Genomic DNA, 20,513 nt, shown 5'->3' on the forward strand with positions numbered 1-20,513 from the left:
TCTTGTATTTGGAAGAATTTCAAGAGAAATTCCAAGAGAACAGTTGGAATAGACCATAGAAACCATGAGGTCACCCTCACAGTGTAGTCAAATCAGCAAACTGAAAGACTGTCTCTGCCTTGGGTGTCAATTTTCTAAGCCATACGTCTTTAAGCTGGATAGTGTCAGTTTAAGAGCATTGGGAGGTTTTTTTCTCTAATTGGGTATGGCTGGAAACTCCCCCAAGCTGCAAAGTTTAAACAGCCCTGGGGAAGCTGCCTGTGCCGGGTGGAGTCTGAGTTAAGGTCAGAAGGTAAGTAAGAACTTAAAAAATCCTTTTTCTTAAAGTATTCTCACTACAATTTTTAAGTGAAACTACTTCTAAGGTTTTTAGGGCATCTGCTGGTGTAATGTAAATTCTCTGCTCTCTTTAATCCCTGTGCCAGGTAGACTAAGCATGGCCTGATAGTTACTCACCAGCTGTAAGCTACAAGAGAGAAAATGCCAGAGAAAGATGTGTTTTAACCAGGAACTGAATTCTGTGGTGGAGTCAAGAGCTGAGCAAGGCAGCTATGAAACAGCCGAGGGGACAAAGTGCAAGCCTCTAGCACTGTGTTGGTTTCTTCTGGGTTGGAGCAGGAAAGCTGGCCTGTGGGGTATGCTGCACTTTGATCCTAGCTCCAAGGCTAAAGAACACTTCGTGCTGCTGTTTCTGGAAGATGACAGTCTCTTACATTTTTCTTGCATCCCTGAGATGCATGCTGAGAGAAATTCAGGAAGTCATGTTACTAAGGCTCTTGAGGGTATAGGAAACAGGAAGGAAATACGGATTTTAGACAAAAACAATTGTATAAAGTAAAATTTTGTGTTGAGATCTTTGCTAGACATCAGGGTGGTGTATGCAAGATGTGATTAGTTATTTGGTTGCAGCATAAATTTGTGATATGAACCAGTTCTTCTGCAGTGTCTGAGTTAGTGCAGTAGTCCCAAAATGCCCTGCATAGCCATGTATTTTGGCTACGGGAATTAGATATTACTTAGGTAAAATTAGAATGTTTTCCGTGTCTGATCTCCACATTTCCTGGACATTTGGCTGTACCTTTTGCAAGAGTCAATTTTCTTCAGGAGGAACAGTCAGACATAGCTTTTCAGGAGCAAGCAACACCAGGTCAGACCATTGGACTGCTTCTAAGCCTGGTGGTTTTTACTGGGCTTATATTGCTTGTATTGCTGTTATGCAATGTATATTACACAATTTCATTTCTCTTTTTTTGTCCTTCTGCTTTATGGTGTGGCTCATGAATGACAGCAAGTTTCTCTGGCAATTGTATAGCTTTTAACAGTTCAGTATTTTGTGGAGCATTTGATATTTTGCTTCCACTAGAAGTTATAAACCCACACAGCTTCCATAGCAGCCCAGTGGCATGGCATACTCCAAATACATATTGGAAATCAGCATAAATATTTACAGTCTTTTCTTTGAACAGCCCATAGACCTTTGTTAATGCTTGTGTGCTCATCTTTGGACTGAGTGGTGAAGCTTCCACTGCTTCATTCACAGCAGTTATTCAATAACCTGTATTCCAGTCGCTGCTCAGATAATATGACACCCCACAAATAAAATAACAGTGCCAGACTGGGATTTAGAAATAGCACATCTGTTAAATCTGCTTGAGCCTTTTAGGCTTCCTGGGTGGTTACTGCATAGCCATTATGTTCCTTCCCCAGGCGAAGGGAGTTGAGTTGCAGGATTCAGCATGTTAGTTACTACTATCTCAGAGGCTCTTCCTTGCCCTTCTTGCGCAAACAAGGTAAATGGTTTACCACAGTCTGGCAGTCCCAGGGCAAGTGCAGCTAGCTTCAAAATCTTGAATGCCTACATTCTGTGTTGCCCAGAGAATGGGTTCTCCATCATCATAGATAATAATCAGTATCAGGAGTTTTTTTATTTCCTTGAAAGTGCGGTCTGGCGATGTCAGAATCCTACAGCTCCTAGGAAGTGTTTGTTTTTAGAAGCTGGTCTTGGAAGATTTTGGATTATTTTAATATGATTTTCAGATAACAGCTACTCCTCTTGCTGAAGAATGTAACACAGATATTCTATACTTCTCTTACACAAATTGTAACTTCTACAGAAAGCCCAATGACCATTTTCAACTAAGGCAAACAGTAAGGAATGGGTGACAGCTATTCAAAATTACTTGGCTACTAATAAAGCCTCAACATGTTCTAGAAAAAAGGATCGCTTTTTTTAAACAGTGCATCCTGAAAGTTTTCTAGTAAAACTAGAAAAGTAGTGGAGGTCTGAGCAAAATCCTGAGGTCTTGGCTCTGTAGGCTGTATCTTTCCTCAAATAAATGGAAAAAGGTGTTGAGAGTCTGGATGAATAGGTTTGCTTTATTAAGATAGAAGCTGCCCAGTTTCTAGTAAGTTGAGGGTTGTATCTTCTGACCTTTAGGGAATCTTGGGTGTCAGTACTCACATAGGAATGGACAACTAAGCTGAGCCCACTGGACAAGACTCAGGTCCAGACCCACTAACTGAAAGTAGCTGCCTGTATGTGAGCTGCAACTGTGAGGTCCCCATGCAGTCAATGGAGATGTGTTCAGTGGATCTAAAGATTGAGATGACTTTTAACCAAAAGCCAAGGTTTTTTTGGGGTTTTCTGTTTGTTTGTTTGTGTTTGGTTTGTTGTTTGGCGTTTTTTTCCTGTGTTGGAAACTTAAGGAAATTAAAATCCACTCAGAGCTGACAGAGTTATTTTTAATTTAAAAAAAAAAATCATGACAAGCTTTAATTCTATGTTTGTCATTGCTCTTCTCACATAATTTGATGCCACATAGAATTTCTGATTCATGTAAAATGATAAAATAATACAATAATACCTGTGGCTTTTTACTCTTTCTACTCTTCTTCTGAAAACAAAAGATAATGTTTCCAGGGGGATTAAGTTTCATATGCGTGATAGTTCAGCCATTGGCTTTTTTGGTTAAAGGAAGAGTCTTATTTACTGTAAGTTTCTGTGCGTTACAAGTTGGGGCAATGTGTGTTGAAATGATACAAATGCAAGGTATCTGAAAAGTATGATAATGAAAGAAGCACTAGCTAGTTGTTGTGAACTATGTTGATAAGCTGCCCTACAGTGAAAACTAGTCACACAAGATGCAGAAACTAATGAAACACTGTCCTAGAGGCAAAACATTGTCATTAGGAATAGCTATTCACACCTAAAAACTGAACACAAGACCGTTTTCCTTAATGTGTATTTGAATTATATTTACTAAATTACCCAAAACATCCTTATTTATTCTAGTAACATGACTTGATTCTTACTGGAATTGCTCAAGGGAGAACTCTCAATCTTGTTTTTTGAAATTAAGTTATGGCAAAATATGTTCCAAACGTACTTTATTTTAAGTACACTTATAAAGCAATGTGACTTGAAGAAAACATCTCTAGAGTGTATGAGCCCAATTCAAATGAGAAATGTCGAGTGCATGCAAAGTGTGACAGATGTAATGTTGCAGCTTTGGGTTTTAACTCTGGGAAAACTGAGGTCTTCTGGAAAATGACTTTAAGTGAGGCACCCTGAGCCATTAGGACATGATTAGGATATCTGTTTTAAAGGGTTTTTTCCTTTTGATCATAAGTGTATGTTACAAACATCTTTGTGAAGGAGAATGCTAATCATGTTCTTTTAGTAATTGGGGCATGAAGCATAGAGGAATTAAGGCCTAGATGTAGAAATGCTTATGCTCACATGTGAGCACTGCCAGTCCAGCAGGTTGTCCCTCATATGAAACAGCTCAGTACAAACACGCTGTCTCTGCCCTGAGAGGCGCAGTTACGGCAAAGCATGGACAGCCTTGATGTGCCAATCCCCTGGACACACAGGCCCCTGTGCCCTGGGGGAAACTAATGGAGGCACCTGAAACCAATGCAGCTGGGGTCCAGATCTGGCTTCAAGGGACACCTTAAGGCTGCCATAAGCCACAAGGAAAAGGGCTGCAGCCGTGCAGAACGGCCAAGGAAGCTCATCCTGCTTCATGGACTAAAGGGAATATCAACAATTCATTTGCCCCTATTTGAGGAAAGAAGTGGACTGCATATGAAGCTGCAAAATGCACATGTGGCAAGCAAAGCTAGACAAACTTCAGCCTACTGGTAAAACATGTTTTCCTTTCCTTCTTTTCATCTTTTCAATGACCATTATGGCAGTGAGGATCAGTAATTTCCCTGAGGATGTGGTAGGATTTTCAGTGGCTTTGTATAATTGTATTCATAGGCAGCAGTGTTCCCCCTGTAGCTAAGCAGTCATACCACATGTTTAAACATGTCTGTGTTTGCTTGCAATCATAAGAAGTCTCCCTGGCGGCAGTGGGGAGGGCTTTCCAGAGTCACACATCTTTCCTAGCACCAACTGTGCGGTATCTCTGGTTTGTATCTCATTTTGTTTTGAAGCAAATGATGATTAAACTTCAACAGGCATAGTGAGAATAAAAGGTGCTATCTCCCCTCAAAATAATGGTGCTTACACTGGTTTTATTTGACACTGTTTTCTGGTTAATATCTTTCAGGGAACCAGGAGGTTGGGAACATGTCGGGGAAGCCCAGGCTTACCTACTTGAATGGAAGGGGACGAATGGAGTCCATACGATGGCTGTTGGCAGCAGCTGGTGTGGAGGTTGGTTGACATTTTCAGTAGAGTGTTACAGGCTGGTGTTCTCAACTTTCTTCACAGTGAGGAACAATTTAACATGCTTGTGGAAGATAAAAGCTGCATGAGGGTGGCTAAATTCAATTGTCCAGTGGCACTGCATGATTGTAACGACCTTGTTCTGTGGTTGATATTTGGGATGCAAACTCAGTGGCGTTGAGAGGGTATTAGAAGTAGTGTCAATCTGCTGAAGTAGTTAATCATAAGGGGACAAAATGGGGCTTTATTTAAAGCTTTATTAATTTTAAGTTTTCTAGCTGTGCTAAACCACCTTCACTCAGTCTTACGTGTGCAGTCACAATGTGTATAAGCTGGGGTGGGGTTAGAAAGATTTGATTTCCTTTGTGCTTCCCATGGCAGTAGCTCCAGCCTGTCTTGCTCCTGTCGATGCCTGCACTCTGTTTCTGCCTGGTCTTGGGTTATTTCTGAATCAGTGCCCTGATGCAGAAGTGGCCAAGCCCTTCTGCTCCCCATCAGCTGTCAGGGTGTGTGTGGGATCCTCAGGACATCTGTACCCAAACAGAGCGGTTGAAGCTCTGGCCCATTACCTTTTGCTTGAGTGAGTAGTTCTGTGCATGGTTATGTACTGTCTCTTAACAGAAGAAAAATGTTCAAATACAGCAGTGTGACACTACTCTCACTCCTTTTCCAGTTTGAAGAGGTTTATTTGGAAACAAAAGAGCAGTATGACAAGTTAATCAAAGGTAAGAATCCTGACATCTGAGGCTTAGTGCTTTAAATTATTTGTCCAGCCTAGCTAATTTTGTGGTTTGATAATAGTCTATTTCAAACAGCTGAAACTTGTAGGTGCACACCTGGAATAGTGCAATACTAGTTTTGAGTAACCTGTTATTTCCAGTGCCAAATAACTGCTGTAAGCTAAAAGCCAGAGCTTTTGTGATTATGTTTATTTTAGTAGATTAAACAGGCAAACACTTCTATTTAATACAACTTACTTACCTATGCTGTTGAACTGTTGCATGGTACCTGGCACATTTTAGGTCCAGGGCAAATAGAACTCCCTGAGCCTGAGATGTGAAGCTTCCTCTAGTTAAAAAGCATGGAGCCAGCAGGGAGACCTGTGGAAAGCCTGGCGTGGTCAAAGCAGCATGCCACAAAGCCTTCATGCCAACCTTGAGAGCAGGACCAGTTCTTCCCACACACCAGTGCAGACCCCTGGCCACTGCCCTTGATATCTGATCAGAAGAAATCCAGCAGTGAACCCCTCTACAGACACCCTGGAAGGAAAAGACCTTCCTGGGTGGGAAGGAGTTCGGACTGTGAGGAGCAGTAGAGAGTGCACATGCCCCACAGTTTACCTGCTGCCCAAGACATGTGAGAGAAACCATAGAGCAGGCTGAGCTTGCCAAGCCATATGAGGACACTTGGAAGAGGACTTGTCTGCATTGTGGTTGAGCTCAGACAGGCAAAGCTGTGTCTAAAGAAATTCTGTCAAGGAAAACGAAAATGAACAAAAATAAAAAAGAAATGGTATTTAGTAGATCAGAATTAAATTTGCAGGTCCAGTTGGCTGCGACTCTGGTTTGTTTACACTGCACTGTCCTCCCATATTGTCAATTATAGATCTAAATGTAAGAGCACAGGTACGTACTGAAAGCCCAAATCTGTATATCCTTCACAGGAGTAGGTTATCTGGAAAAAAGTGATACTGTAACCAGGATTGTATCTGAACTTACTGATATCCAGAAAGGAGAATTAAATGGTGGTGAGAAGGATAGGGAAGTTTTATAAAGAAGATCAAGTGTTTGATGTCTATGTGTTGAGCTTAAGATGGCGAGAATACAAAGAAAATGGTGTGGTTTAATACAGTGTGTTGATGAAAGGTAGATAAATTAGTCATCCTGATGAAGGGACCTCTGGAATGTTGCCAGTTGTGCAGGGCAGGACTCAACAGGAGTTAACTCCACATTATTTCTCCCTTTAACTTTTTCTCTCCCTACCAATATGATTTTTGACAGGGTTTCCTGTGTTTAGACACTACCACATCGTTAGACTGGCCCAGGCATGACTTTGGCCTGTGCCAGCTGACAGTCCTCCAGGCAATGCCCTGGCAGTATCAGGATGATGCCTGGGCCAGGGGCTGTTCCCAACAGACAGCATGCAGATAGACACTTATTTTGGAGGCAAAGAGAGTTAAATAGCTTTGGCCTGGGCAGACCTGTACCTGTTGGCATGAGGGTTGCGTAGCCTGGCACAATCTGTACACCCCAGCTTGCCCAAGTGCTACCTGGGTATCAACGAGCTCTGCTGGCTGGTTACAAATAATAGGTGATTGGTTTGTAATGTTTGCTCCACAGACCTTTGGACAGCACAATCCAATCCCTGAAATTACTGGTAAACTCCTTTTAATCCTGCATATGTATTCTGTGCTATTGTTATGTGCAGTGGTTCTCCCTGCAAAATGAGGGAGCAGAGGCAGTCCATTACTGATTTTAAGAGGGACTCCTCTTTTCTCTACATAAAAAACAGATGGTGTATTCAGTTCGCTCACATTTGCTGCACTGCTTTTTGTCAAGGGCCAGAAAGACAAATATTTTTGTTCACATCTTTCTGCTGAAAAATATCCTTGCAGATCTATTAGTTTTCACATTCTGTTGTTTCTGCTAGGTGGATACCAAGTAATGTTTCTTCATCAAGCTGCAGAGGTGTGTTGTGGAAAGACAAGAAGACACATGATCTTTCTATGAATGTTTACAAGAAACAAAGACAGGCTATTTGTTGCTGCAGAGAGAACTAATCTTTGAATTTTAACTGTAAATGAATAATATGGAATGAGTGAATCATCTTTATTAATTCTAGCCTAGCAAGGTATTTCAACAGCTCTGGAGAAAACGGCAAGCAGATGTACCTGTTAAAATGAACCTTTATATCTGAAAGAAGGATTCACCAAATGGATTGAAATGGAGCAATTAAAAGAAATCATTTTAAAATTAAAACTTCGAGCAATGCAGCTGCCTACTTAGATTTGGAGTTCTTCTGTGATTGTAAACAGGGCGGGATTGTTCTCTGGATGCCCTTAGTGTGTAAATGGAGGAGGGAGTGTCTCCAGAAAGCAGTGAATTAGTCCAGCAGAAAACTGGTCTAGAATAGACTTACTTAGCAGTGCTAAATTTCTATGTTTACTTAGCTCCCAGAGCTGCCTCACTGAAAGCTCAGACAATTGCTCCTACCTGCACCAGCAGAAAATAGGACAACAAAGATGTTTCTAAATAGGTCTAAATTGTTGTAGATATATTTTACAGGCCTAGCCCCAGAGTCAATGGGGACACTCCAGCTCTAGTCCTGAAATGACTGTGTAAAACTTAAACAGCAACAGTTGTCACAGTCTCTGGCTCTAGTTCTGTAGCTTCAGGATGTTTAAAGACCCATTCCTGTATTCCAGCAGCTCTGTCTTGCTGCAGTACTACTCATGTATATGTCCCTGACAGAGAATTGATCTGCATTCAAAATAATTAGATTTTTTTAAAGTTCGGATTTACCACATAGCTTTATTCTCCTCCTATTCCTTGGATTTGAAGTGCTGGTTCAGGCTTTTTCTGCCAGCATGAGGCAGGCTCCAGAAGTGCAGAGGTACAGGCAGGGCCAGCTCCCACCAGCCAGTGAAGCTCTGGCAATGCTGTCAAGCCCAGGGTCCAGCTGCACTGTGGTGACCTCGCTACAGGAGCGTGATGCAGGCTGTTTGATCTTCCCCACAATGTTAGTTGAGTGCAGTGAGTTTTACAGTTAGAGCAAGACGTTGGTGGTCTCCTACACTGCAAGAGAAATGTGCACAGTGCCTCGCTCTCCTGTACAGCTTGCAGTCTAGGAGGAGCTAACAGGTTTTCCTTCATCTCTCCACCCCAGATGGATTCCTGCTGTTCCAGCAAGTGCCCCTGGTTGAGATCGATGGGCTGAAGATGGTGCAGACCAGAGCCATCATGAGCTACATAGCAGGGAAATACAATCTCTATGGGAAAGACTTGAAGGAGAGAGCCCTGTATGTAACACCTCCTGTCGCTTAAGGAACAGTCTGTTATTTGATAGCTACATTATATAAACCAAATTCAATCCTGTAAATCCAGTAGCAGGGAAATACAGTCTATATGGGAGAGACTTGAAAGAGAGAACCCTGTATGTAACACCTCCTGTCACTTAAGGAGCAGTCTGTTATTTGACAGCTACATTATATAAACCCAACTTAATCCTGTAAATCCAGTAAGAAGGCATGAAAAAGGCTAACAATAAGTTTTAACCATTCTGAAATGCTCCTAAGAAGAAACAGGCTTTTATTCTTTTTGAAAAATATTCATGTTTAATCATGTTTAGTTTTGGCTGTGAAAATTGGCACTGTATTGGTGATACAAAACTGCTATAATTTGCCTTAGTTAATTGGAAAACAGATTAAATAACTTTTGTGCTCTTTTCTTCCATCTTTCCCTGACCGATAGGATTGACATGTATGTGGAGGGAATAACAGATCTGATGCAAATGATTTTGATGTTTCCTTTCTCTCCACCTGATGCAAAGGAGAAAAATCTTGACTCAATTAAGGAGAGGGCAACTAACAGGTACTTTCCAGTCTTTGAAAAGGTAAGTGACAGCAAGTATGTATCTATCAAACTTGCAATTATTCAAAAAGTTTCTGCAAAATAAGAATGTGCATGTAGTGTAGGTCAGTTCCCAATCCTCAGCTTTCTTGGCCATCTCAAAGAAGGAGAAATACAGCAGCACATTTTCCTATATTTGTTGGCTTGTGTTGCCAGGGCTATGGTATCTGAACATCTGCAACGCAGTGTGTTCTCAACTGTACAGAAAAACTTTTTACTAAAGTGAAAGCAAGCACATGTGATTCTTTTTCTTGAAGGAACAGTTTTATGGTTATATTTGTTTAGAGCCCATCTCACTGCCATACTTAATTTCATTTGGAAAAGTTTCAGTGGAGGAATGCAAAAATCCCTTGCAAATAAATCAGAGTGATTAGGAGTACTTTAGTAGAGCAACAGTCATAGATTTCTGCACATCCCACTTCAGAAAACAATAAACCCAACCCGTATGATTCATGCATCTAGCAGTATTTCCCACTTTTGTAATATTTATCTAGTTTTTTTGGAACACAATAATAAAGGCTGACCATCACAGAAGTTCTTAAAACAATAATGACCTGTTCCCAAAGGCAGGGGTTTTCTTTTCTTCGCTGTTGTAATTCTGCATTTCTAAGTTTGCATCCTGATATCAACATTGGCTGTCACTTTAAATGAAACATCTAAATGGCAGTTCTGTGAATTCCTTAAATTGCTTGTTACTTCCTCCATTATCCCTATTTCAAATTCTAGGATTATTACTAGTCTACTTAAGCATGTGGTTTTGTTACTGTTGCTAGTGCCCATTTCATTCATTATTACTGAGTGACCAAAGTTTGTAGTCTGCATACTAGAAAATGAAATTAACAAAACTTCATTTTTTCCTAGCAACTGTGAAGTGATGTAGGCGCAGCTTCAGCTGAAAACCTCACTCTGAAATTTCAGATAGAATTGCTGCTCAGCTCTGCAACTGTGCTGTGAGGCTTTGCTGCCAAGGATGCTCATATGTCCTGTTCTCATCTACAGCCCACATCTTCTTGTCTTCTCCAGGTTTTGAAACAACATGGCCAAGACTTTCTCGTGGGCAACAAATTCAGCTGGGCAGATGTTCAGCTAATTGAAGCCATTTTAGCAGTGGAGGAGAAAGTTCCTGCTGTGCTGTCAGGGTTTCCTCAGTTGCAGGTAATTTTGTTACGGAGCGTGCTGTATTCAGGAGCTAGAGGTCAATCCTAAAGTGATCATCTCCCCATGCTGTGTAAATCACATATTTGTGGCTAGAATTTCTCTCTTACTCTGTTTGTTTGTTTTAATTTTTTTTAGGTGTTTAAAACCAAAATAAGCAATATGCCTACAATTAAGAAGTTCCTGCAGCCTGGCAGCCCAAGGAAACCCCCACCAGATGACCATTATGTAGAAACTGTGTTGAAGGTTTTTAAGAAATGAAAGCCTTGCTACCTTGGGTGAGACCCAAAATAATGGAGGGGTGGGCAGAAAGCAGAGTAGCAACCACAAACCGTAAACCAAAGCAGAAGGAAGCTCAGCAAATTAGTATTGTTTTAGTTAAAATCAGTGCTAGAAAAACAAAAATAAGCCCTACCAAAAATAAAGCATTCTATTACTCTGGCAATGTGACAGCAGCTTTGTCTTTATTGATACCAATGCTTCGCAAAACATGAAAACATGAAAAAAGGAGTATGGAAGCAAAAAACTACTTGTAGGGTACGAAATGTATTCATTTGGAGAAAGAACAATGCAGTATTAGTATTTTCAAAATGTCACTTGTTGGAGAACATATTTTCTGCATGAAAAGAAGCTCAGAGTAAGAGCTATGGAAGCGAAGAAAGAGAAGACTCACAGTACTCCTTGCCCTTTAAAGAAGTAGACTTGCTTCAAGTTTCCATTTTTAAATTAAAGCTTGTGGATGAATTGGATTTTTTTAAGGTCTCTCTGCAAAGTTTTCCTAGTAAGACTGATTATTTTTCTTTATAAATCAAGTATTTCAAACCTATTTTATGATTGTACCAGCTCTTCACATGCAAATTACAAATATATTACGTCTTGAGAGCAAAGTGTCACAGAAGAAAGGTGCACTCTGTTTTTCAGACTCGGGCAAGGTGGAGGGGCTTTATTTCTACACATTCAGAACAAAGCACAGAACAACACAGGTTCAGGTTCCACTGAATTTTGAATAAAAATATTTACAGCAGACACTAACAGCCTTGTGAAGTGGCCTGAGGCAACAGAGAGGAAGCTGCCTAGGAGGAAACTGTGTTCCAGCCACTGTCAGTAACCAGAACTGATGCTTAATATTCTAAGATATGAGTGTAGAAAAAAAGAAATTGGAAAAAATAGGGGGGAAAGAACCTGATACAGAGAAAATACAAGAATAGCATTTCCCAAAATATTTTGCAAGATCAGTGAAGTGACATTTCCAAAAGTCAAGTTCAGAGACAGACTGTATTGGACTTACTTATCTGAAATCTCAGTGGATACCTCTGACAGGGCAGGAAATGTCAGTGTTGGGATAAATCGCCATCTGAAGAGTTGTGCTGCTCTCCCCTACCTCTGAGGGAAGGCTGAAGGGACTGGCTTCATCTCAACTTTTAACTACTTCAGTTGAGACAGAATTGTTTTGAGTAGTTCAGCTATAACTCAAGAGCATGCTCAGGGATTCCTCCTGAATTTGGATCTATTGGAAGGAGACTAGACTGCTACACCAGATATAGGTGTCTACAAAGTTAGGTGAGATAAGCTTTCCCAAGTTCTGTACACTGTCACCACCTTTCAGACTTGAACTCATGTTTTCCTACCGTGCAGTCACTAGACCCAGGATGTCTCCTAGAGTTTATCATGGCCAGGTCTACAAATGGTAAATCCAGACAAGCTGCCTAAGAGTGAGGTTGGGTTTGTGAAAAAGCACCAGATGCAACTTGGTGCACATGTCGATGCATGGAAAGCTTCACTCTCCTACATAATACTAGGTGCTATGTCATATGTGTTCAAAAAACATGGGAAACACTGTTTCCAGCAGTGTCAGAGGCTAGACAGAACACCTTCCCAAAATGTAAGGAGTGGACAGAGGGACATAAGAAAGAAAAGAGCCCTAATGAGAAGGGGGAGCTATAGGAGGAGCTGTCAAGCACCTTTTGTGAAGCCTGACTCCCCTTAGGTGCCATATAGGCTACAGAGTGTTCCATGTGGGACCTAGGCACCTCCTAAAAGACAATATATTGCAGTGGTGACTCTTTTGATGCCTTGTCTTTCTTGTGGTTCTAGTTCTAAATAAAGTATTAAGCTTATTTTATTGTTGAGAATAGAACACTTTGATGTAAGGGGTACCAACCGTACTAATAGGATGAGGATCATTTTCAGGTACCAAGCAACGAAGTATGTGTACAGGAAGGACCTGAAGGAGACAGCCTCCTTTACTGTAACTGCAGATAATAACTACAACAGTATTAACCAGCTAGATTAGATAGGCAGGCGTGGGAATTTATGCTGCATTGACCATTTCAAATCCATTCAGTTGTCCGAAGAAAGCAGTCAGGAGTGCAGAGGGCAGTTTGCCTACTACTGTCATACTTCATTCACTGTCTCTTACAGTTGCTGTTGGTGTATATTTTCACTGACTCAAATTCACTGAAAGTTTCGACAGAAAAAGAAAAAAGCCCAACCCAGATGTCCAGAGATGATTCAGGAGAAGTGTCTTGAAGGAATATCCCCTAAGCAGGGCATAGAAGCTTGTGAAAGATTCAAGCTGAATTAGTTTCTGCGACTTATGTAAAGTGACAATGTGTACAAAAAGTAAAAAAAACCTACAAATTTTAGAATAATAGTCAGAGTGGTGTAGCAGTAATCTTTTAAACTGTGTGAGGGTTTCAGCTGTTACAATTATTTTTAACTAGCATGGTGCCAAGCACTGAAAAAAGGAGGCATATCACCATTTGGTGCTGGCACAGATGTTTCCAATGATCATGACCTCTCATCTGTCTTATATTTGTACATAGTCAGCATTAGTTAGGAATTTATTTTCTGTAGCGGAGAAGTAATAAAAAAGACCTAATTGGTTTTATTTCCTTAAGAGAAGTTTCCTGTTCACACAGAGCTGTTAGCAATTCTCTGTGTAGGCGGGGCTATGCAGTTATATAATCTGAAAGCAATGCTACGGAGAGTTTAGAGTGAGCGGACATTTTTTGTGGGCAAGGTAAGTGGGGTTTTTTTTAGACATGCATAGGGAATTGTTCATGAAAGTCAGTCACTGAATGGCTTTTACAGATTTAATGTATGTACTTTACTAACATGGTTATGTGCACCAAATGTTACATTATTAATCAGCTGCTTTTGAGGTGTACAGAATTGAGAAAAAGAAATATAGATCTCAGAAGTGGAGAGTGTTTCCTCTCACCTCCTTCTTCCTGCTGTAGAGAAGCTGACATTATTTACAAGGTGAATATGCTGAGGGTTTGGCCATTTCCTGTTTGCTGTTGTGAGTCCTTTAGCTTTGTTGTTGACAGGCTGTCAGTAACTCTGAAGCTGCTATTAGCTGGGCACTGCCTGTGTGTTTGCCGCTGATGTGCACGCCTGGTTCTGAGTGGGGTGGGTGACAGTCTGCCTGGAAACTGTTGCTGCTTTAAGTTCCTGCCTAGAAAGTGTTGATGCTTGAAATTCCAGCAGAGTTGGAATCGGACCAAGTGAGCATTGCCTTGTAGCCGTGGCTGTGGTAAAGGCAAAGCTGATGGCAAAATTTCTTTCCATGTCTTTGGAAACTTATCTACAGAAATTACAGAAGCAGGGAGTGTTGTAAAAGAGATTCAATGCTTACAAGGGAGAAAGAATTCCTTCCTGGTTGGTTATAATGGAGTATAATGGCTGCTGTAGAAAGCACAGCAATTGCTGAGTTGATAGCATGTGTCTGATTAAACAGTAAACCGTATTCTGAGATCATGCCGAAATAAACAGAGAGCACACTCTGCTTTTTGGTCAGAACAGAGCACTTTGTATTCAAATAGTTTTGACTTGGCTGTCCTCTGTTAAGAACAATTGCTCTTAGTACCGGGTTCTGCTTAGCTGTCCTGAATGTGTAAGAAACATTTTAAGGCAGATTGATACAAGGCAGTCTCTTCAGAAAAATCTTTTACCTCTTCTCTTAATTTGATGTAGTTCTCAGACCATAAATTATTGGTTTCAAACAAGACAACTTTGAGAGCCACTTAGAGACTCAAAACCAGGATTCTGAATATTTTTCTTTTTTTGCAAGACCCATTTCTTCATTGCAGATAGAAGGAAATCAGGAACGTGGAAACATGTCTGCAAAACCCAAGCTGCACTACTTCAATGGACGAGGCCGAATGGAAACAATACGGTTCATGCTGGCAGCAGCTGGGGTTGAGGTAGGACTCTGTTTTTTTATACTGAGAGCATGTGACAAATATGTGCTTTTACTGTTCCTTCTGAAAAGTGTGACTGAACAGCAGTTTCAAACTCTTCATTCAGTGCATTGCTGACCAAGTCAACAGTGACCATGAGCTTACCCTAAGCAGGGGGCAAGTTCCTGTCTCACTTCCACACATCATGTGCCAAGCCTGCTGGTAGCACCACAAAAGCCTTTCCCCTGTAGGTAGTGAAAGAAAAAAATGTAGAACACCACCAGCAGAGCCTGGTTTCTTCTCTTCTGATCACAGAGGTCAAGCACTTGCAATTCTGAATACCTTCACCTAAATGTCCAATGTCCAAAGTAGCAAGAGATTATCATTGCTATCATGATGTAGCTTACCCTTGAAGGTACTTCAGGGTACATAATATTATAAACCACAGAGTTGGTCTTTTTTTTAATCTCTAATCATTCTGGTATCAAACCAGATATGGAGTCTTTAAAAATCTGGGAGATTTTTGTGTTTCAAGATCCATAGGTTTCTGTCACAGTAATGGCCAATGTGCCTGAAAGCTTTCAAATATGATTGATGTTTTAAAAAACAAAATTCCCCAAAACACATCTCTTTGTGTCTTCTTTCCCTAAATGAAGAAGACGCTAAAACACAGAATAACAACAGAACTTTCTCTCTTTTTCCTGCAGTTTGAAGAATCTTTTCTGGTAAAAAAGGAGGATCTAACAAAGTTACGGAAGGGTAAGTTTTCTTGCCTTTTAAATAATAAAAATAAAAACAGCAATACTAATAAAAATAATTAGAATTAGAAGAATTAGAATTACAATTAGAATTAGAATTAGAATTGGAATTCCTTGTCTGAGGACACCTAAGAATTCTTAATTCTTAGTCTCTTAAAAAGAAAATCTGTTAACTGGGTTGTACATGAGGTCTCAGAGGTGCACACTGCAGTGTGTTAGGTGCTATCATCCACCCAGTTGCTCCCATCTTCACTGAATCACAGAAGAGCTGAGGTCAGAAGGGACATCTCAAGATCATCTACTCCACCTCCCCTCTTCAAGCAAGGCCCCCTACAGCCAGTTACCCAGGACCATGTCCTGCTGGGTTTTGAGCATCTTCAAGGATGGAGAATTTACAGCTTCCCTGCACAAGCCACACAGTCAAAGAGCCTTTCTTTAAGTTCAGATGATTGGCTCTCCTTTGATTCAGCTTGTGTTCATTGCCTCCTGTCCTAGGACAATACAGGCTTTTGTCATCAGATCATCTTGAAATTCATTAGCATTTTAGGTTGCCTAGATAGTTCTTGTTTCATAGTCCATAGAAAAACAGAGTTCCAGATTCCCAAGTTTATCTGTACCTCTGCTGTGTTCCTGCCTCCCACAGCAACTACTCCCCTTGCTAACTTCAGCTTGCATCTTCCTGAACATGATATTCACATTTCCTCCAAAGCAAACCATGTGTCTGTGCTCTTCACTTGGCTTTGCAAAGCAGTCTGAGCAAGGGGTAGCATTTGCAGTCCTGCTCTCCTTTGGGAATTAAGGAGTTGATTCCCCTGCTACAGGCTGCCTTTCAAAAAGTATTTTCACACACAAGCATAAATGTAAATGCACCCTTACTGGCAGACAGTTTCTCTGCATGATTGTCTTCCAATGGATACAAAGATGGACATAGCTGATCAGTTATCTGAGTCAAGAAATATGAATCCATAGTGCAAAAACTCTCACTGGCTTCTCTCATCTGATACCTCACTTTCTGGAATATTTTTACTTCTTTCTTGCTCGGACAAGGCTTCTGCAGGCTAGCAAAAGGTTTACATGGCTACAGTCTCACTCCAGGTGATATTTGGGTCTTGCAGGCATCTCATGGAACTCACTCATTGTTCCCACTTGGTGCCTGTACAGATGAGATGCCATTTGTAGAGTCACTAAAGTAGTCAAAAATATATTAAATCCTTTTGTATTCACTATATTTTCTTTTCATTTTTATTCATATTCTGTGTTGGCCAATGCTTAAATCATCCAGATATACTTAGCAAAGCATGACAGAAACTGGCTGGGTCAGACCTTCAGTCCTTCTCATCTGTATTAACCTCCATGAAAATCACCTGAGTTAGGGCCATGCAGTGTGGCTAGCACAGGCTTTTTTGGTTTTTTTGTGTTTTTGTGTGTTTGGTGTTGTTGTGTGGTTGGGGTGGGTGGTGGTGGGGGGGTTTGGGTTGGGTGACTTTTGAAAACTCTATATATATGATGAAATCAAAACAATAAAGGTCTTTCCTTCTTACCACTGAGAACTGACCTCTTTACTCTGCTAGCTGCTCAACAGCAACAATGCAGTGGCTGTATTATGCAGTGTATTACAGCTAAATGTTCTGCATTTGGGTGCTTCCTCAAATCTGAAATTTCAACAGGTTAATTGCCATAATATTAAGTTATTAAAATGTCTCTAAGGAATGGTTGTTTCACGGTGAGTATTTTCCATGCCGTCTTGTAAGATCGAGGAAGATTGCCACCAAAAGGGTTGTCAAGGATTGGAACAGGCTGTCCAAGGCAGAGGTTGAGTCACTGTGTGTAGATGTGCACTTGGAGACATGGTTTAGTGGTGGAGTTTGACAGTGTTGGGTGTACCTTTGGATTCAATGATCTTAGAGTTTTTTCTTCGAGCCGAAATTGTTCAGATTCAAAATGAAAAACAATGCATGTGGTTACTTTGCCTAACAGTCACTCATGGTTTTCATTCAGAGACTGAATGTCTCCTTGTGTTATTCCCCTTCCCCTAGATGGATCCCTGCTCTTTCAGCAAGTGCCAATGGTAGAGATTGATGGAATGAAGCTGGTGCAGACCAGAGCCATTGCCAACTACATCTCCACAAAGTACAACCTCTATGGGAAGGACATGAAGGAGAGAGCCCTGTACGTTACCAGTACCACCTTTGCTTGTTAGACCCCAGCTCATACTGTAGCTCTGTGTAACACAAGAATATCTCAGCTCACAGCTGGCATAAGTTTGAGAGGGCAGTGCTTCTTGCAGGGTGTGTTGGCTGGGGCTGCAGATGATGTCACTACAGCAGTGACAGCCAGCTAGATTAGGTAGGGCAAGTGAGCCCATGAATCATCAACCAGAGGTCAATGCAGTTAGGAGGCCAGAATGTCTTACTGATGCTGCTTTTCATTTTCTTTTGCAGTTGTCCACAGCATCATTTTCACCTCATCAAATTCAAGGAAATGGCTTTGATGTAAACAAAGTACACCCTTCTTCCAATAACCAGGAATTAGTGCAGAATTCAAATGAATACCTGATTATTAAAGCACAAGATTCTTAGGACACATGTTTTGACCGGAGGTATTTTTGCATGCTTCAAATAATAGGCACAGATAAACACATGTGGAGATATTTGTTAGAAATTGTATATACTTATGGTTTAACTTATCCTGGCTGATCAGATTATTTAACACAAGTTTGGATGACACACATGACAATTTCGGGCTGAGGTTCAAAAACCCATAGTACAGAGGAATCTCAGTCCTAGTGTGAAGTGGAAAGGGTGCAGTCTTTAGGTGTTGCTTAGGAATTTCACATTTGTTTTTCACCCAAACTCCTCCCCTGCCTGCCCCCTGATTCAATCACATTTCCAAGCTATGTGTGTGGGATAGAACAGGCAGAGATTTCCCAGCATCTCAGTGAGGTTATACCACTAGCTATTGTGCTGTTCAGACCTACGGTGTTTGACCAGACCAACTGGATCTATTCCTTTCAGAATCGATATGTATGTGGAAGGAATGTTTGATCTGAATGAGTTACTCATGACACATGAAGTCCTACCAGCAGACAAAAAGGATCAGCATTTTGCTAATATGATGGACAAGACTGAAACCAGATACTTCCCAGCCTTTGAGAAGGTATGTGGCAAAGAAGTGGTAGCTTAATTGATACTGTTATCTTTAGCTTCCATCCTGGATCCACACAATTTTTATGGAGGTAAACAGAAGAAAAATTACCACTAGAATATAAATGCTCTGGTTTTGCTGGTGCTGGGAATAAGATGGAGACAGGATGCCACAGAGGGGACAGAAGGCATGACAAATCTGGTGAGATGCAAAGCTACAAAACCAAGGACAAAAAAGATCATGCTTCAGTCTGTGTGTTGTTTCAGACAAAATACACTAGAGCATCAGCTTTGACATAATTTTTCCTTCTGAAGTGCAGATGCCCCTCTACCAAACCTGCTGTGTAAAAGCATTACAGCTCCTTCTGTCTCTCATAAAGCTTAGTCTCCAATGAAGCTACAGCAGCCAAGGCAAGAGGAGCACAACTCAGCTGCCAGACAGAAATGTAGAAGAGAAAGGGATGATAGATTATGCCTAGGATGACAGTGTCATCCTAGATCATTGTTTGTACTACAGATGTTTGTACTGCATTTTCTTCTTTCACAAGGACAACTCCATGCAATGTATGACCCTGCTTTGAAGAGATCATATCAAGTAATAATAAGAAAAGAGATCATCTCCTTCTGGTTCTCTGGTTTTAGGTTTTGAAAGACCATGGAAAAGACTTTCTTGTTGGCAACCAGCTGAGCAGGGCAGATGTGCAATTGCTTGAAATCATTTTAATGGCAGAAGAGTTCAAGCCTGATGTTCTTGCCAAATTTGCTCTCTTGCAGGTAAATGAATGGGTAGTTTGAATGGACTATGAATTGGAAAGGACCACTGATTTAGAGTGGCTGAGAAATATGGGAGAGTGGGAGGGTCAGAAGTGACATCCAAAATAATCAGATACCCTGAGTACTTTTAGCTGGCCTTGGGTACTGGTGGTTATTGCCACCTTCTGTCACTACAACCCCAAAAGCATAATAGTGGGAAGCATGTAGTTTGTTCTGCAGAATGAAGCCAGAATGTGACTTTTAGAGCATGGGTTACATTGAAATGTCTGACAGTTGCAATGATTCTAAAGCAGAGTGCTATTTTGGTCTTGTTTTGTAGAGCTTCAAAGCAAGAATAAGCAATATCCCCACAATAAAGAAATTCCTGCAGCCTGGCAGCCAGAGGAAACCACGAACACGAGAGGAAGATGTAGCCAAAGCAATCAAAATTTTCCACTCCTGAGCAGCAGCCTAAAGCTACAGAAATTCTATTTCATTGTGTTTGCTGAGAGTGGTGAAGTGAAATTAATGGAAAGAGTGAAAAAAAGGGTTTTGATTTCTCTTTCCTTAGCTGCAAGACTGCTTTTAGCCTACTGCAAACACTTCCAAGGTAAAGCTACCTGAGCCTACCAGCAAAGAAATTGTTCACTGATTAGGGGGTATGTTGGACAACACAGGATGCCTTAAATTACTGAAGAGGATACGTGAAATAAAGTCTAACTATTGATACTCAAACTCAAGCTGTTCATTGATTTCTTTCTGCTACTTCTATGCCTAAGGTCTCTGTGGTTCTGTTTTTCTGGCATTCCCAAGAATTGTTGGAAAATTAGAAGAGTTTATCCCGAAGAGTGGGTGATGTCTGTTTTCTGGGAAATGCCTGGAAAAGCCTTCTTAGGTCCTGCTTAGATGGGGATGAAAGGTTTGGATTCAGTTCTCCTCTGAGCTTAATTTGGAATACCCTTGGACCAGAAGTTCTACTGCACCTCTGTTTTGTCACTAGACATTTAAACTGGGGTACTGCAGCTTCACTAATTTTTCCTTTATCAGGTCTATTGTAGCAACTGAAAGCCCTTTGCAGACTCTGAGAAGGGAATGCTTGTCACCAGCTGTGAAGTTCAAAACTTGTTGTGTGAGGAAGGAGTCAGGTTGGTGTCAGGTGTTAGTGAGACTAGGAATGTGGGACTTCATGCTGACTTACATCACTTTATATTAAACCA

At 41.0% G+C, this 20,513-nt stretch overlaps 2 protein-coding genes across 5 annotated transcripts; both read left to right on the forward strand.

Annotated features, from left to right (window-relative positions):
• The first annotated feature begins 228 nt into the window (after positions 1–228).
• Positions 229–10,903, forward strand: LOC146440202 (glutathione S-transferase A4-like). 3 transcript variants are annotated; one of them, XM_085056671.1, is made up of 7 exons: positions 229–292; positions 4,557–4,663; positions 5,349–5,400; positions 8,561–8,693; positions 9,145–9,286; positions 10,327–10,458; positions 10,597–10,903. In XM_085056671.1, the coding sequence occupies exons 2-7, from the start codon at positions 4,577–4,579 to the stop codon at positions 10,717–10,719; spliced, it is 669 nt and encodes a 222-aa protein (XP_084912797.1). In that variant the 5' UTR covers positions 229–292; positions 4,557–4,576; the 3' UTR covers positions 10,720–10,903. The 3 variants fall into 3 exon arrangements, with proteins under 3 accessions (XP_084912797.1, XP_084912796.1, XP_084912798.1); XM_085056670.1 differs by lacking the exon at positions 229–292 and adding an exon at positions 4,310–4,415; XM_085056672.1 differs by lacking the exon at positions 229–292 and adding an exon at positions 4,447–4,469.
• Positions 10,904–13,359: 2,456 nt separating this feature from the next.
• Positions 13,360–20,031, forward strand: LOC146440203 (glutathione S-transferase-like). 2 transcript variants are annotated; one of them, XM_085056673.1, is made up of 7 exons: positions 13,360–13,480; positions 14,534–14,666; positions 15,350–15,401; positions 17,437–17,569; positions 18,415–18,556; positions 19,186–19,317; positions 19,637–20,031. In XM_085056673.1, the coding sequence occupies exons 2-7, from the start codon at positions 14,580–14,582 to the stop codon at positions 19,757–19,759; spliced, it is 669 nt and encodes a 222-aa protein (XP_084912799.1). In that variant the 5' UTR covers positions 13,360–13,480; positions 14,534–14,579; the 3' UTR covers positions 19,760–20,031. The 2 variants fall into 2 exon arrangements, with proteins under 2 accessions (XP_084912799.1, XP_084912800.1); XM_085056674.1 differs by having other exon boundaries at positions 13,462–13,480; positions 14,553–14,666.
• The last annotated feature ends 482 nt before the right edge of the window (positions 20,032–20,513 follow it).

Source organism: Lichenostomus cassidix, chromosome 3 (genome assembly GCF_008360975.1).
Source record: "Lichenostomus cassidix isolate B80296 chromosome 3, HeHo_3.0, whole genome shotgun sequence".
In the NCBI taxonomy this organism is placed as follows: domain Eukaryota; kingdom Metazoa; phylum Chordata; class Aves; order Passeriformes; family Meliphagidae; genus Lichenostomus; species Lichenostomus cassidix.

What these genes read in the sequence shown, in the direction of transcription:
- LOC146440202 (XM_085056671.1), top strand. Translation starts at nt 4,577, where the DNA reads ATGTCGGGGAAGCCCAGGCTTACCTACTTGAATGGAAGGGGACGAATG. An exon ending in TGGCAGCAGCTGGTGTGGAG is followed by an intron (nt 4,664 to 5,348) that starts GTTGGTTGACAT and finishes CTCCTTTTCCAG; the next exon opens with TTTGAAGAGGTTTATTTGGA. An exon ending in GACTTGAAGGAGAGAGCCCT is followed by an intron (nt 8,694 to 9,144) that starts GTATGTAACACC and finishes CCTGACCGATAG; the next exon opens with GATTGACATGTATGTGGAGG.
- LOC146440203 (XM_085056673.1), top strand. Translation starts at nt 14,580, where the DNA reads ATGTCTGCAAAACCCAAGCTGCACTACTTCAATGGACGAGGCCGAATG. An exon ending in GACATGAAGGAGAGAGCCCT is followed by an intron (nt 17,570 to 18,414) that starts GTACGTTACCAG and finishes TATTCCTTTCAG; the next exon opens with AATCGATATGTATGTGGAAG. An exon ending in ACTTCCCAGCCTTTGAGAAG is followed by an intron (nt 18,557 to 19,185) that starts GTATGTGGCAAA and finishes CTCTGGTTTTAG; the next exon opens with GTTTTGAAAGACCATGGAAA.